The 13,925-nt window shown below is 42.5% G+C and overlaps 1 protein-coding gene across 1 annotated transcript in view; it reads right to left on the bottom strand.

Annotated features, from left to right (window-relative positions):
• The window catches only part of ctnnbl1 (catenin, beta like 1), a 183,362-nt gene that overhangs the window by 75,078 nt on the left and 94,359 nt on the right, over nt 1-13,925 (bottom strand). Inside the window, exons 10-11 of the mRNA XM_072556958.1 lie at nt 3,863-4,011; nt 339-520 (exon numbers count right to left, since the gene is read on the bottom strand). Of these exons, the coding sequence (XP_072413059.1) occupies nt 339-520; nt 3,863-4,011 (331 nt within the window). The remainder of the gene's footprint in view (nt 1-338; nt 521-3,862; nt 4,012-13,925) is intronic.

Raw genomic sequence — 13,925 nt, 5'->3', positions numbered from 1 at the left:
GCAAGTTTGCCGCCTGCTCCCCCTGCAAGCCACACCACTTAACTTGGAGCTACATCACCATTCTTTCAGTGGATTGTATTCCTGAAACTACCCTATCACCCCTTCACCCCTCAACTGTACTCTGTGGGCATACCTGTCACTGGTCAGCTAATTTCTATTGTGGACTCAATGACCAGTTTACAGCCGTTCAAGGATGCTGTTGATAAACAAGTGAAGGGAAATTAGGGATGAGCGACAAATGTTGGCCTTCAAGCGATGCCCACAACGCGTGGAAGAAATTTTTAAATATATCAACTGGAGCGGATGGAAGGTTAAAAGATTATGACCATATAGCTCACCTTCATGTTCCTTTTCTGTCATTCCAGCCTTCTTCATTTTCTTTGGCGTTTTCATGAAAAGGGGGAATATTGTCCTTAGTCCAAGAATGTCAACAAACTTGTGACAGTTGTCAGATCCTTCAGGACCAATCACAGCATGATCCAACACCTTTAGAGCACTGGCACGTGACATTTTCTTTTCTCTATAAATGTATCAATTATGTAACATTGATTAAAACAAGTGAACAACTCTCATCACACGCACTGTGCATAAATATTTTTGAAGTACAGTATTTGAAAACATGATATAAATCTTAATCAAGGTCCTCAGTTTAATAACACATTACCCGAAAGACACCTCAGTACAGCAGTGTTAGCCTGGATTTTTACGTTCAAGCCCTGAAGTGGAACTGAAGCACAAGAGCTGCTATTTAAAACTCTAAGTCAGTAAACCACAACAAAAATCAAACAATACATATTCTAATCACCATCCTTTTGCATAAAATGTGCTAGATCTGAGAATTTCTTCATCCATCCTACTTTTGTTAAAGCAAAATGGTACAGGATCTATTTGTTCATTAAATGACGAGTCATACAAACACCAGCAATGTATGGAACATAATAATCTTTACAAATAAAGACTGTACAGATAATCCATGTTTACACAAAAATCTCATTAAGAGCAATGTCAGAGCGTTAAACTATGTTACAAATGGTAATATATCAAAATTTTGGAGTTGCTAGCACTCCAATATTTCCGGTATACTAAAATCAATGGGTAATGTCCCGACAGTAATGACTAATGCTTATTAATTTTTTTGTTACACAAATTGTATGGTTACATTCAGCCCATTATATTAAACATTAATGAAAGAATATTTCTTCTGAATATCCTTGAGCACTAGAGCCCACATGAAGTGGTATTGTGGCACTAGATTTTTTTTAATACTAGATTACTTTCAGCTAAAAATAATAATTTCTGGATTCTACATATTCTACTTATTAAATAAAGAAAAGATTTAAAAGTCAAAGAAAAGCAGAAATATATCTTCTGTGCTGTTGAAAACTTGTAGAAATATTTACTTTATTACCTTCAATATACTGGTCAGTTGAGCTCTACACGACCACTCTTATCTGATAGCAAATGCATTTACTCAACTAACATTCAGACTTTTGGAAATCAATGTATTAAATACACTGTCAACAAACAACTTTAGAAATATTTTTTTCAATCGTGAACTAATTCCTCCATTTTAGTAGCTTGTTTCAATTGCTTGTAACTTCCAGGAAAATTAAGATGTCTTGTCAACTCTAAGTCAATCAAAGCTGCGGCTGGCCAATTTTGTCTGGGTGGAATGCTCTTTGGCAGGTCAGTGTGGACTCAATAGACTGAATGGCCTGCTTCTACACTATAGGGATTCTACGATAAGGGACGCTGGTCAATTCAGCTTGATTGAACTGTGAATACTAATGGTTATTTTGCAAGATGGCGGCAGAGTAGGAGCTGCAGCCGGAGCTCCTCTGCTTCGCCTGTTCTTTTTCTTGTTTTCTCTGCCTTTTTTCCCTCTTTTCTGCAGTTTTTTTTTTCAAACTTTTAATTCTTGAACTTCACTGGTGGGAATGGAGGTGGTGACTCTCAGACTGGAGAGACTCAGGCAAGTCCATATCAGATGTCAGCACGTGTGGAGGTGCCCTGGGGCCAATTCCTGGAGTGTGTGGGAGGTGGGTCCCAGAGTGGAGGCTGTTGAGAGGAGGTGAAGCCCTTGCGACTGCAAGCGAGGCCTCGAGTTTTGAAGCTTGACATGATCTGAGACTAGGAACAGTGCAATCTGGAGGCTCAGTACTGGCACAGACTTAGTGAAAAGGACTGTAATTTGAGTACATTTTTAAAAAATGTTGTATTCCTACGCTGGACTTTTATTATTCTTTCAATTATGCAACAATACTTAAGTATCTGTACCTAGATATCCTGTACAAAAGATGGCATCATAAGTGACGACATTACAAAACTTTTCATTGCACTCGAGTGCACATGACAATAAAGCCAATTCTGATTCTAATTCTAAAAGGGATTAAAGGAAGTTAAAGGTCATGAATAAATTCTCATCAGCAAGTGTGATATTTTCAAATGGTGAACTTTTCAGTAAGTACTTAAAAATTTATTTAATTTCCCAAAATGGCTACCTGGCAAAAGTGAAGACTACAGATGCTGGAGATTAGAGTCACATGTGTGGTGCTGGAAAAGCACAGCAGGTCAGGCAACATCAGAGGAGCAGGAGAATCGACTTTTCAGGCAAAGGCCCTTCACCAGGAATGAGGCTGTGAGCCTAGAGGGTGGAGAAATAAATGGGAGGGGGAGTGGGGCTGGAAAGGGGGGTGGGAAGGTAGCTGAGTGTGTGATAGGTAGCTGGAGGTGGGTGTTATATCGATAGGGCGGAGAGGAGGGTGGAGCAGATAGGTGGGAAAGAAGATGGACAGATAGGACAGGCCATGAGGCGGTGTCAAGTTGGAAGGTTGGAACTGGGACAAGGTAGGGGAGGGGAAATGAGGAGCCAGGCACTGAGGAAGGAGATGTGGCTGGTACAGCAGATTCTGGCAAAGGGTGGTGGGTTCAACTAAGCAAGGAAGGTTTGTGCAGACTGTAGTGGTTCAGTGGAAGTTTCCCTGCTGCTGGGCTAATACTTCTCTTGTCAGGATCGCCCTGCTCCAGAGATGAGTATGTCTCTGAAGATGATGATTAGAAATTAGTTATATAAGTATGAGGAGATAGTACTCAGTGAGCTGAATGTTTCGTGGAATGTGGCAAACTGAAATAAGGCTTTCACATGGAAGTGTGGACTTGAACTCTGTTTAAATGCACTACTCTTTGATTATAGCAGTTGGTGGGGGTATCGGTCAGTGAGTTGTAACAGGGCTATAAAGGACCATGGGGGTGGATAGATATGTATGGAAATGGGAACTGGAGAGGATGTTGGCATGGAGTATGAAGGCCAAGGGAGGTGGGAGCAGAGCCTGAGGTGGCATGAATGGATATACGAGTTTTTGGGAAAGGGGAAGGAAGGGGGACATGAGGCATGAGGGATGGGAGAGCTGTTTTTGCAATGTTGTTTTAATAAGCACCATTTCATTGAGGCAGCTCTTCCAACAACTAGGAGAAAGTCAGGACTGCAGATGTTGGAGCAGTCAGAGTTGAGTGTGGCCCTGGAAAAGCACCACAGGTCAGACAGCATCTGAGGAGAGTCGATGGTTTGGCATAACCTGAAGAGTTTACACCCAAAACGTAGACTCTCCCGCTCCTCTGATGCTCCCTGACCTGCTGTGCTTTTCCAGCTCCACCCTTTTCAACTCAGCCCTTCCAACAGCTGTCTTCTTAGCCAACTTTTTCCATTTAGCCCTCGATGCTGCTCTATGAACCATGCCTCATTGGAATGAAAATTCAAAGTTCCAAGGCATCTGGGAGCTGAGAATTGTCCTGACTCTGCACAGGAACGAAACACAGGCATACATTTTTCCTTTTGGAGAGATATATGAAACAATATCCTTACCTGAGCATCAGATTCATGAGTTGTAGTCCCTCCCCCTTCAGAAATCGATCCCTATTTGAGCTCAACATCAGACATGAGCAAAGGCTATCAAACAGGTTCTCCATCATCTCAAGCTCCTCATTTGTGCTGGGGTTATGACGTTTGAATAACTAAAAACAAAAGGTTTGAAACAGAACTTTTACTTTTCATATTAGTGTTGACCAATAAAGCCAATGATATTCAATTGAAAAAATCCAAAAACCGGCAATGTGGAAATAGAAAATGTACATTATAGGAATAAAAGGCATATATTTATACAGAGTTCACATCTTCAGAGTTGCAAAGAACTTGGCAGCCAAATAATTATTGCTGAATTGCAGTCACTTGTTTTGTAGGCAATCGCAACAGCTGAACTTTAGAAACAGTATGATTCTATAATGAACAATGACCTAAACAACTAGATGACTCTCAGTGGTAAGTGACTGTTGGAGATGAGAGAACCCATCTTTTCTTTAAGGAGCACAATTGATTCTTTTATATCAACCTGGGTGTTGAAGGCACAGCATCAAGTGAAAGACACTGCTTCCAGGATGTAGTACCATTCAGTCAGGTACAGTATTGTCAGATAGCCAATCTGTTGAAATCTTGCAATGGAACTTTTTATGATCTGACACTACAGATATGTTGCATGCTACAAAAATCTTGCAGTAAGCAAAACTGGACACTTAGATTAAACTGGAGTGAAAAAAAACTTGAAGTGCAGAAATCTCATGTGGTGAGGTCACCGGTTTGTCAGGTAGAACAATGTCAAATATTCTGTCTGCTGTACACCACATCAACATTATTAACACCAAAGACATAGTTGCACAAAATTCTCGCTGAAAGAGCAAAACTCTGATTTTAAGAATAGTGATGGAGGAGGGGCTGACATTTTGCTTGGTATGCTATTTTTCGAAGTTCAAGCCTGCAGAAGGCAAAATGCTTTCCAAACCTGTACAGGAGTGGAATCTATGACTAGGCCCTGCAAATTAGTCCTCTTCAGGTACATGTCCAATTGCCTTGACAATGGTTCCTTTACTTCTGACATTATTTCCACATCATTTAAACCACTCTAACCAACAAAAGAATAATCCAGTCATCCTGGTTAACGTTGTCAACTCTTTAACTTCTTTTTCTATCCAAGATCCTTAAATGCTCCATTCTTACTGACTACCTCAATTTATTCACCATTCTTCTTGAGCTCTTTATCGGCTCCTTTCAATTAGTGTACTTACATGACTTCAAATTCTCAATTAGCTTCAACTTCTACCAGTTCAACTTTGGTTATCAATTTGATAATTTTCCCTGAATATTTTCACAGACTAATTAATTTTTGCAATATTAGTATTTTGGAAGATTCTGAACTGAACTTCGACAACCCGCTGAATTTAAGCATATTATTAAGTGGTGGAAAGGAAACTAACTATGATTCCCTTAGTAACTGCGAGTGAACAGGGAAGAGCCCAGCGCCGAATCCCCGCTCACCTGACAAGTGAGGGAAATGTGGGTATAGAAGTCCTTTCTCTGACGATGCCAAGACACCCAAGTCCTCCTGATCGAGGCCTAGCCTGAGGCCGATGGTGGCGCACGGCTCGTCGGGATTGGGTCTTCTTGGAGTCGGGTTGCTTGTGAATGCAGCCCAAAGCGGGTGGTAAACTCCATCTAAGGCTAAATACTGGCACGAGACCGATAGTCAACAAGTACCATAAGGAAAAGTTGAAAAGAACTTTGAAGAGAGAGTTCAAGAGGGCGTGAAACTGTTAACAGGTAAATGGGTGGGGTTTGTGCACTCCGTCCGGAGGGTTCAACTTGGCGGCTCTAGTCGGTCACGTTGGGGGTCTGGCGGATCTCCTTTGCTGGGACTGCTCCCCGCGCAGGCATGGCTGTCGCCGTGCGTATTTCCTCCACTGGTGGTGCGCCACGACCAGCTTTGGGTCGGCTGGGAAAGCCGGTGACCTTGGAAGGTGGCTCACCGCTCCGTGTTATAGTTCCCTGGTACCATCCTTCGCTGTACCCCCGGAGTCGAGAGAAGCGATCGCTGCCCCGCCCTCCCGCCACCCTCCTCAGGGTGTGCGCGGAACCGCGTGTGGCGAGCGGGCTCGCCGTGCTCCCGGTGGGACTGTTGACCGGGATGTACTGCCCACAGTGCACCCTAACCGCGTCTGCCACCGAGTCGGACCGTGCCACGCCGAGCTGGCGCCAGAGGTCTGCGGCAATGTCGGTAACCCACCCTACCCATCTTGAAACGCGGACCAAGGAGTCTAACACGTGCATGAGTCAAAGGGCTGTAACGAAACCCCATGGCGAAATGAAGTTGAAGGTCGACAAGGATCGGTCGAGGTGGGATCCTGCCCCCCGTGCGGTGGGCGCACCACCGGCCCATCTCACCCGCACCGTCGGGGAGGTGGAGCATGAGCGCGTGTGTTAGGACCCGAAAGATGGTGAACTATGCCTGGGTAGGGCGAAGCCAGCGGAAACTCTGGTGCAGGTCCGTAGCGGTCCTGACGTGCAAATTGGTCGTCTGACCTAGGTATAGGGGCAAAAGACTAATTGAACCATCTAGTAGCTGGTTCACTCCAAAGTTTCCCTCAGGATAGCTGGTGCTCGTTTCACCTGCAGTTTAACTTGGTAAAGTGAATGGTTAGAGGTCTTGGGGCCAAAACGATCTCAACTTATTCTCAAATTTTAAATGTGTAAGAAGCCCGACTTGCTGGCTTGGAGCCGGGTGTGGAATGAGTACACCCAGTGGGCCACTTTTGGTAAGCAGAACTGGCGCTGTGAGATGAACCGAACGCTGGGTTAAGGCTGGTGCAGATGCTCATCAGACCCCAAAAAGGTGTTGGTTGATATAGACAGCAGGACGGTGGTCATGGAAGTCGCAATCCACTAAGGAGTGTGTAACAATCAACTAGCCTTGAAAACGGATGGCGCTGGAGCTTTGGACCCATACCCGGCCGTCGCTGACAATGTAGAGCCCACGGGGGCTAAGCTGTGACGAGTAGGAGGGCCGCTGCGGTGAGCCCGTGGGCCTGGGTGGAGCTGCCGCAGGTGCACAACTTGGTGGTAGTAGCAAATATTCAAACGAGAACTTTGTAGGCCGAAGTGAAGGGTTCCACGTGAACAGCAGTTGAACATGGGTCAATCGGTCCTAAGAGATAGGTGACTGCCATTCCGAAGGGACGGGCAATGGCCTCTGTTGCCCTCAGCCGATGGAAAGGGAGTCGGGTTCAGATCCCCGAATCCAGAGTGGCAGAGATGGGCGCCTCACAGCGTCCAGTGCAATAATGCAAACGATCCCGGAGAAGCCGAGAGGAGCCCCGAGAGAGTTCTCTTTTCTTTGTGAAGGGCAGGGCACCCTGGTATGGTTTGACCCGAGAGAGGGACCCGTGACTTGGAAAATGTCACGGTTCCAGCAACGTCCAGTGAGCTCTCGTTGGCCCTTGAAAATCTGGGAGAGATGGTGTAAATCTCACGCTGGGCCGCACCCATATCCGTAGCAGGTCTCCAAGGTGAACAGCCTCTGGCATATTAGAACAACGTAGGTAAGGGAAGTCAGCAAGTCAGATCCGTAACTTTGGGATAAGGATTGACTCGAAGGGCTGGGTCGGTCGGGCTGGGGTGCTAAGCGGGGCTGGGCACGTGCCACGGCTGGATGAGGCGCCGCCCCTCCTGGGGACCATTGGCGACTCTGGTCGCGCGTCGAGCCCTTCCTGTGGATCGCCCAGCTGCGGTGCCTGTTTAGCAGCTGACCTTAGAACTGGTGTGGACCAGGGGAATCCGACTGTTTAATTAAAACAAAGCATCGCGAAGGCCGCAGGGTGGTGTTGATGCGATGTGATTTCTGCCCAGTGCTCTGAGTGACAGTGAAGAAATTCAATGAAGCGTGGGTAAATGGCAGGAGTAACTATGACTCTCTTAGGGGATCTTGGGGGATGTGACTACAAAGATTTTGGTTGGTCTCCCAACTGTGCCTGAGTAGTCACCTTCACAGTTGTTTTTACGTATTTTTATCTACTATGAAGTTGATTGAACCGTCACGTGGATCCCCCCTGGTAATGGCCTGGCTGAGGAAACTCAATAACGGGTGAGTTGTTTTTGTTAATTCAGAGCAGTTTTGTCGGTGCTGATTTTATCATTGATTTTATCCAGTGCTGATTTTAACTGCGATGGGCAGGGCAATTTTAACTAATTCTTCCGGTTGCTACAGTATTACTCTTATCAGGCCGGCAAATATGACCTTGAGAAGAAATACGAGACGGCTGTTGACCTTCGGTCATTTTTGCGTTAAAATCCTGTTAGCTTTGAGGCGATTATGCTAAACTCCTTAATCTCTGGTTGGGTGGGAAACCAGGAAAATAACCGCCCCACATGGTTGCTATTGGCAGCATTAGCCAGATAAGGAATATGTTGTCTGTTTGAACCCAAACGGAAGAGACCTTAACAGTACTCCCTGTTAGGTTGTGTTCGGGCAGGCACGAAACAGCCAAGTTAGTGACAGAGAGGGATCATGACAAAATCATATACTCCTGTGAGAAGGCCCCTCTAGGAGCAGAAATGTTAGACACAACGATATTTTATAACACAAATGTTAAAGGGTCTATGGATTTTATTAACTGCAGAGAGCACAGAGCTGGGGAGGTAGGTACCCCCGATGAACCTGTACTTATAGAACCAACACCAAGCACTAATCGTAAAATAGACGTTACATCAAGTATCCAATTGATAATTTTAAATGTGAATCTTGCTTAAACTACTATAATACAGTAGCACAGTTAAGGAAATATATAAAAACTTGTAAAGGAGTAAATTCTGTAAAAGTTAAATGTAGTAAATGTGACCACGTAGCAGGATATCAAACAATAGCATGTCATTATCCTAAGTGCAGAGGAACTAAACAGGATGAAGTTGACAAGATTTATCAGTGTGATCTTTGTCCCCTAAAATTTAGTTCAGCAATTGGACTAGGGCAGCATGCTGCCCTCAGGAATGAAAAGAGAAAACAGAATAAAAAGACTAATAAAAATAAACAGGATAATCAGGTAAACCACGAAGTGGAAGTAAAACTAATAAGGGAATCTGGACCGGCGAAGAGATCAATAGATTAATTGAAGTGGAAAAACAGTTCATCGGCCATAGATTTATTAATAAAGCAATCACTGAACATTTAAATGTAAAACCCCCAAAAAAATTTCAGATAAAAGAAGATTAAATAATAAGCAAATTAATAAAGATAAAGATAATATAATAGGAAGAAATGTAATAGATAAATCTATAAATAGTTATAGGGATGAAGATATAGCAGATGATGATCATACAGATATTAAGATAGATAGAGAGGAATGTGAGAATGTAGAATTAGAAGGAGTAAGTGAGGATAGTAATTATAAGAATAAAGAGTCAATTAATGATCTTCTTGAATTAATTGAGAATGAGATAAATAATAAATCAAAATGTAATAATACTAGGTTTAATAGTGACGTTATGGAAGAGACACTTAATAGAACATTGAAAACTGATAATAGTAGGAATAGAAAGAAAATAATAACTAAAGTTAAAAAAGAGACACAACCAGGCGTAGATATGATCTAGAAATTAATAACGCTAGAAGAAGATTTATAAAAAGGAAAAGCAAATATAGAGAAGTTCAGACACTATTCAAGCATAAAAGGCAATATTTAACGAGGGAAATAATGGGTGCACCATTGAAGTGCAATTGTCCCCTGAATAAAAATGAACTAGAAATGCATTATATCAGCAGATTGGCTATGAGCAACGATAAGTGCAACATTGGAAGCTTCGCCAAATATGAGAATATTAATTTAAATAGTCCCTCCCTAGTCCACCCAGTCACTGTAGATGAGGTCAATCATGGTATATAGTGATTGACACAAAATCTGCAGCTGGTCCAGATGGAATGGGAGTTAAAGATATTATTTTAATATTCAATAAAGATACTAATATCATCCCGAGGATTTTTCCTGTTTGTACTAAGACCTGTACTATTCTAGATTGTCTCAAAATAGGTAGAACGCTTCTTATCCCTAAATCCAATTTAAAAAAAAAGAGGAATTAAAACAAATAGATAATTGGAGGCCCATCACCATTGGCCCAATATTACTGAGATTATTTACAAAGATAATGACTAAAAGATTAAGTAATAGTATTAATTTAAACAAAAGACAGAAAGGATTTCTGGAGTGTGTAGCCAGGTGTAATCAAAACACTAAGATCCTAGAAAACATTATTAAAGGAGCTAAAAAGAGGAAACGAGAATTATTGGTAGTATTTATTGACTTAGCAAAAGCATTTGACTCACTTGGACATAAACATATAATTAAGGCCCTAAATAGAGAGTGCCAGTTCCAGCAGAACTTATAAAAATTATCACAAGTCTATATTCTAATAATTAAACAATAGTTGAGGGATACAAAGGTAAAACGGAAAAAATTCCAATTTTAAAAGGAGTCAAACAGGGTGACTCTGTCACCCATCTTATTCAATATAGCACTGGACCCTTTAATTAGCACTCTGGGAAAAAAAAGGAAAGAAATTTTTTTAGATTCAACGGTGACACGTCACTGTTCGTCACTTGCATTTGTAGATGACGTTGCCCTCGTAAGTGAAACTTACGAGGGCATGTCAAATATGCTAAAAATTATAGAGAAATTCTGTAGAAATATGGAACTGGAAGTAAATGTAAACAAAACTAAAGGATTCCATTTCATATATAAAAATAAATTGTTTATATATAATAGTAGGGAGAATTGGAAACATAATGGGAATGACATTCGATATGTTGAGCCTGGTGAAAATGAAAAATATCTGGGAGCCAAAATAGATCCATGGATTGGAATAGGGCCCAAAAAATGGGATGAAATTCTAAAACAGTGGATGGAAAATCTTAAAAAATCATACTTAAAACCCATCCAAAAAATAGAACTGTTTAAAACTTATTTTATTCTCAGAATGAACTTTTATTTAACTCTTGCCGAAGTGTCACAGAATTACCTTGTCAAATTGGATGCGATGATAAGTGTCTTTATAAAGGAAGTCCTGCATATACCACAGTCTACTTTATTCTCGAAATAGAGATGGGGCAATGGCCATAAATAAATTGGAGGTCACAATCCCTATTGCAATTATTAGGAAATATGAGGCGTATGAGAGATCAATAGATAATGTGCTTCAAGAATCGTTCCAGTTTAGTGGATATAAAATAGTGGATAAAATTAGAGAAATAAGTAATTTAAAAGTATTATCAGAAATTTGGAATCCTACAGGAAGAACTTCAGCATGTGAAACCAGTATGTCAACCAATATAATCGAGGAAGAGGATATTAGAAGTAGAATCAGTGATAATTACAATAAATGGCGAGGTTTGGAACTGAGGAAATGGATGGCAATGCCCCGCTAGGGGACGGGCAGCCAGTACTTTAAAAACAATAAATATTTAAACAATTGGACGAAAATTTGGACAAAAATTAAAACATCGAAAAAAAATCTTTATCCAACAAAATCGACATTGGCATACGAAGACCCAAATCAGAACAAAAGCTGTAGACGCTGTGGATTAACAACTGAGACGATTGCGCACATCCCTGGGTGGCGTCCAGCTATGGAAAACTTCAGAATTAAAAGGCACAATAAAATCGTTAAATCATTAGCGGAATATGTTAAAAAGGGCTGGACTTGTTATTTAGAACCGCGTATAAAGGTTAAAGAAAATAAACTGTGGATCCCAGACCGAATAATTAAAAAGGACTTACCAGTTATAGTAACAGACATCACAGAGATTTGAGAACGACAAAAAATCATTAGAACAGGCAAGAGAGGAGAAGACCACCAAATACCAGCACTTGAAGGATGACATTTTGGATATGACAAAAGGAAATAATATCACATTCCACGGATTCGTCATGGGTACAAGGGGGAAATGAGTTGATAAAAATAGCGAAATTATGAAGCTAATTGGAGTTAAACATTTCAAAGCCTTTGCTCAAGAAATGAGTGGTCTTACTACCTCCCTAACTTTGGAGCTCTTAAGTACTTTTATGGACCCGTAACATTATAATTTATGCTCTCTCTTTTTTATAGAAATTTTATAGTGTTAGTTGTTAATTGCCATCTTAAAATTCTCTTTTTAGATTTTACATTTTAATGATCTTAATTTTAAATTTTAGTTAGTTTTTAAATAATGTTTTATTAATAAAGTCGATTTAAAACAATCACTGTAATGGTGGTGGGTAACAAATAGGGTGTTAATAATAAACTTCATTTCAACAATACAACAAATGCTGCCAGCTTAGGGTTTTAACCTGTTGGTTTTATAAGTCTGGCTCACTCCCCGCTTGGTGGTTCGGTGTTAACGATAGTAATTATCCCGTCCCTGTAACATCATCTGGCTGCGGTTGAGCTAGATAGGGGTTGCCTTATACGTTGACGAGCGACAAATTAAAACTCGAAATAGGCACAACCCATTCATGATGGCGAGTGCTCATAATAGCCAAATGCCTCGTCATCTAATTAGTGATGCGCATGAATGGATGAACAGGATTCCCACTGTCCCTACCTACTATCTAGCAAAACCACAGCCAAGGGAACGGGCTTGGCAAAATTAGCAGGGAAAGACGACCCTGTTGAGCTTGACTCTAGTCTGGCACTGTGAAGTACCGCCGGTGAAATACCACTACTCTTATCGGTTTTTTTTACTTACCTGGTGAGGCGAGCCCTGAGAGGCTCTTGTTTTTGGTCGGAAGTGCCTGGGCGGCTGGGCGTGAGCTGCTCCGGGGACAGTGGCAGGTGGGGAGTTTGACTGGGGGGGTGGTACACCTGTCACACCTCGTGCCCCGTGGAGCAGAAAGGCAAAAGCTTGCATGATCTTGATTTTCAGTACGAGTACAGACTGTGAAAGTGGGGCCTCACAATCCTTCTGACCTTTTGGGTTTTGAGCAGGAGGTGTCAGAAAAGTTCCACAGGCTTGTGGCAGCCAAGCGTTCACAGCGACGTCGTTGTTTGATCCTTCGATGTCAGTTTTTCCTATCATTGTGAAGCAGAATTCACCAAGCGTTGGACTGTTCACCCACTAATAGGGAATGTGAGCTGGGTTTAGACTGTCGTGAGACAGGTTAGTTTTACCCTACTGACGTTGTGTTGTTGCAATAGTAATCCTGCTCAGTCGAGACAAACCACAGATTAAGACATTTGGTGTATGTGCTTAGCTGAGGAGCCAATGGTGCGAAGCTACCATCTGTGGGATTATGACCAAACGCCTCTAAATCAGAATCCCACCTAAATGTAACGATACCCTAGCGCCATGGATCACTGGCTGGCCTAGGATAACCGACTCCAGTCGGTGCATAGAGCCATTCGATTCTGGTTTGGAGTGCGGCCGCATGGGCACTGCCTCTCTCCTTTAATCACACCTCATGTTCGTGGGGAACCTGGTGCTAAATCATTCGTAGACGACCAGATTCTGGCTCAGGATTTCGTAAGTAGCAGAGCAGCTACCTCGCTGCAATCTATTGAAAGTCATCCCTCGAGCCAACCTTTTGTTGGTAACCGTGTGCACGAACATTTACTCCCACGCACGTTCGTACACACTCGTCCGTTACATCGGCTTTTGCTCGGGCCCACATTGAACCCGATGCCTTGCCGACCGTTCCACACCTACAGGCGCACCATCACTCCCCAGGGGTGTTCGTGCGTGCGCCTGCCTGGGGATGGCGGCAATGGCAGTCAGACAATAGACAATAGACAATAGATGCAGGAGTAGGCCATTCAGCCCTTCGAGCCTGCACCGCCATTCAATATGATCATGGCTGATCATTCCCAATCAGTATCCTGTTCCAGCCTTATCTCCATAACCCTTGACTCCACTATCTTTAAGAGCTCTATCCAAATCTTTCTTAAAGTGGGATGTGCCGAGCCGAGAGCGGCGGCTCTGAATGTGTGTTGGGGGGAGTGACACCGGCAATGGGGGTCAGGCTTAGGGTGAATGTTCGGTTCTTGGTTAGGGATAGGGTTAGGATTAGGCTTAGGGTTAGTG

This window comes from Chiloscyllium punctatum, chromosome 37, assembly GCF_047496795.1.
Source record: "Chiloscyllium punctatum isolate Juve2018m chromosome 37, sChiPun1.3, whole genome shotgun sequence".
NCBI lineage: Eukaryota > Metazoa > Chordata > Chondrichthyes > Orectolobiformes > Hemiscylliidae > Chiloscyllium > Chiloscyllium punctatum.
Note: the sequence above shows the minus strand (reverse complement) of the source record. Positions and strands in the feature narration are given on the sequence as shown.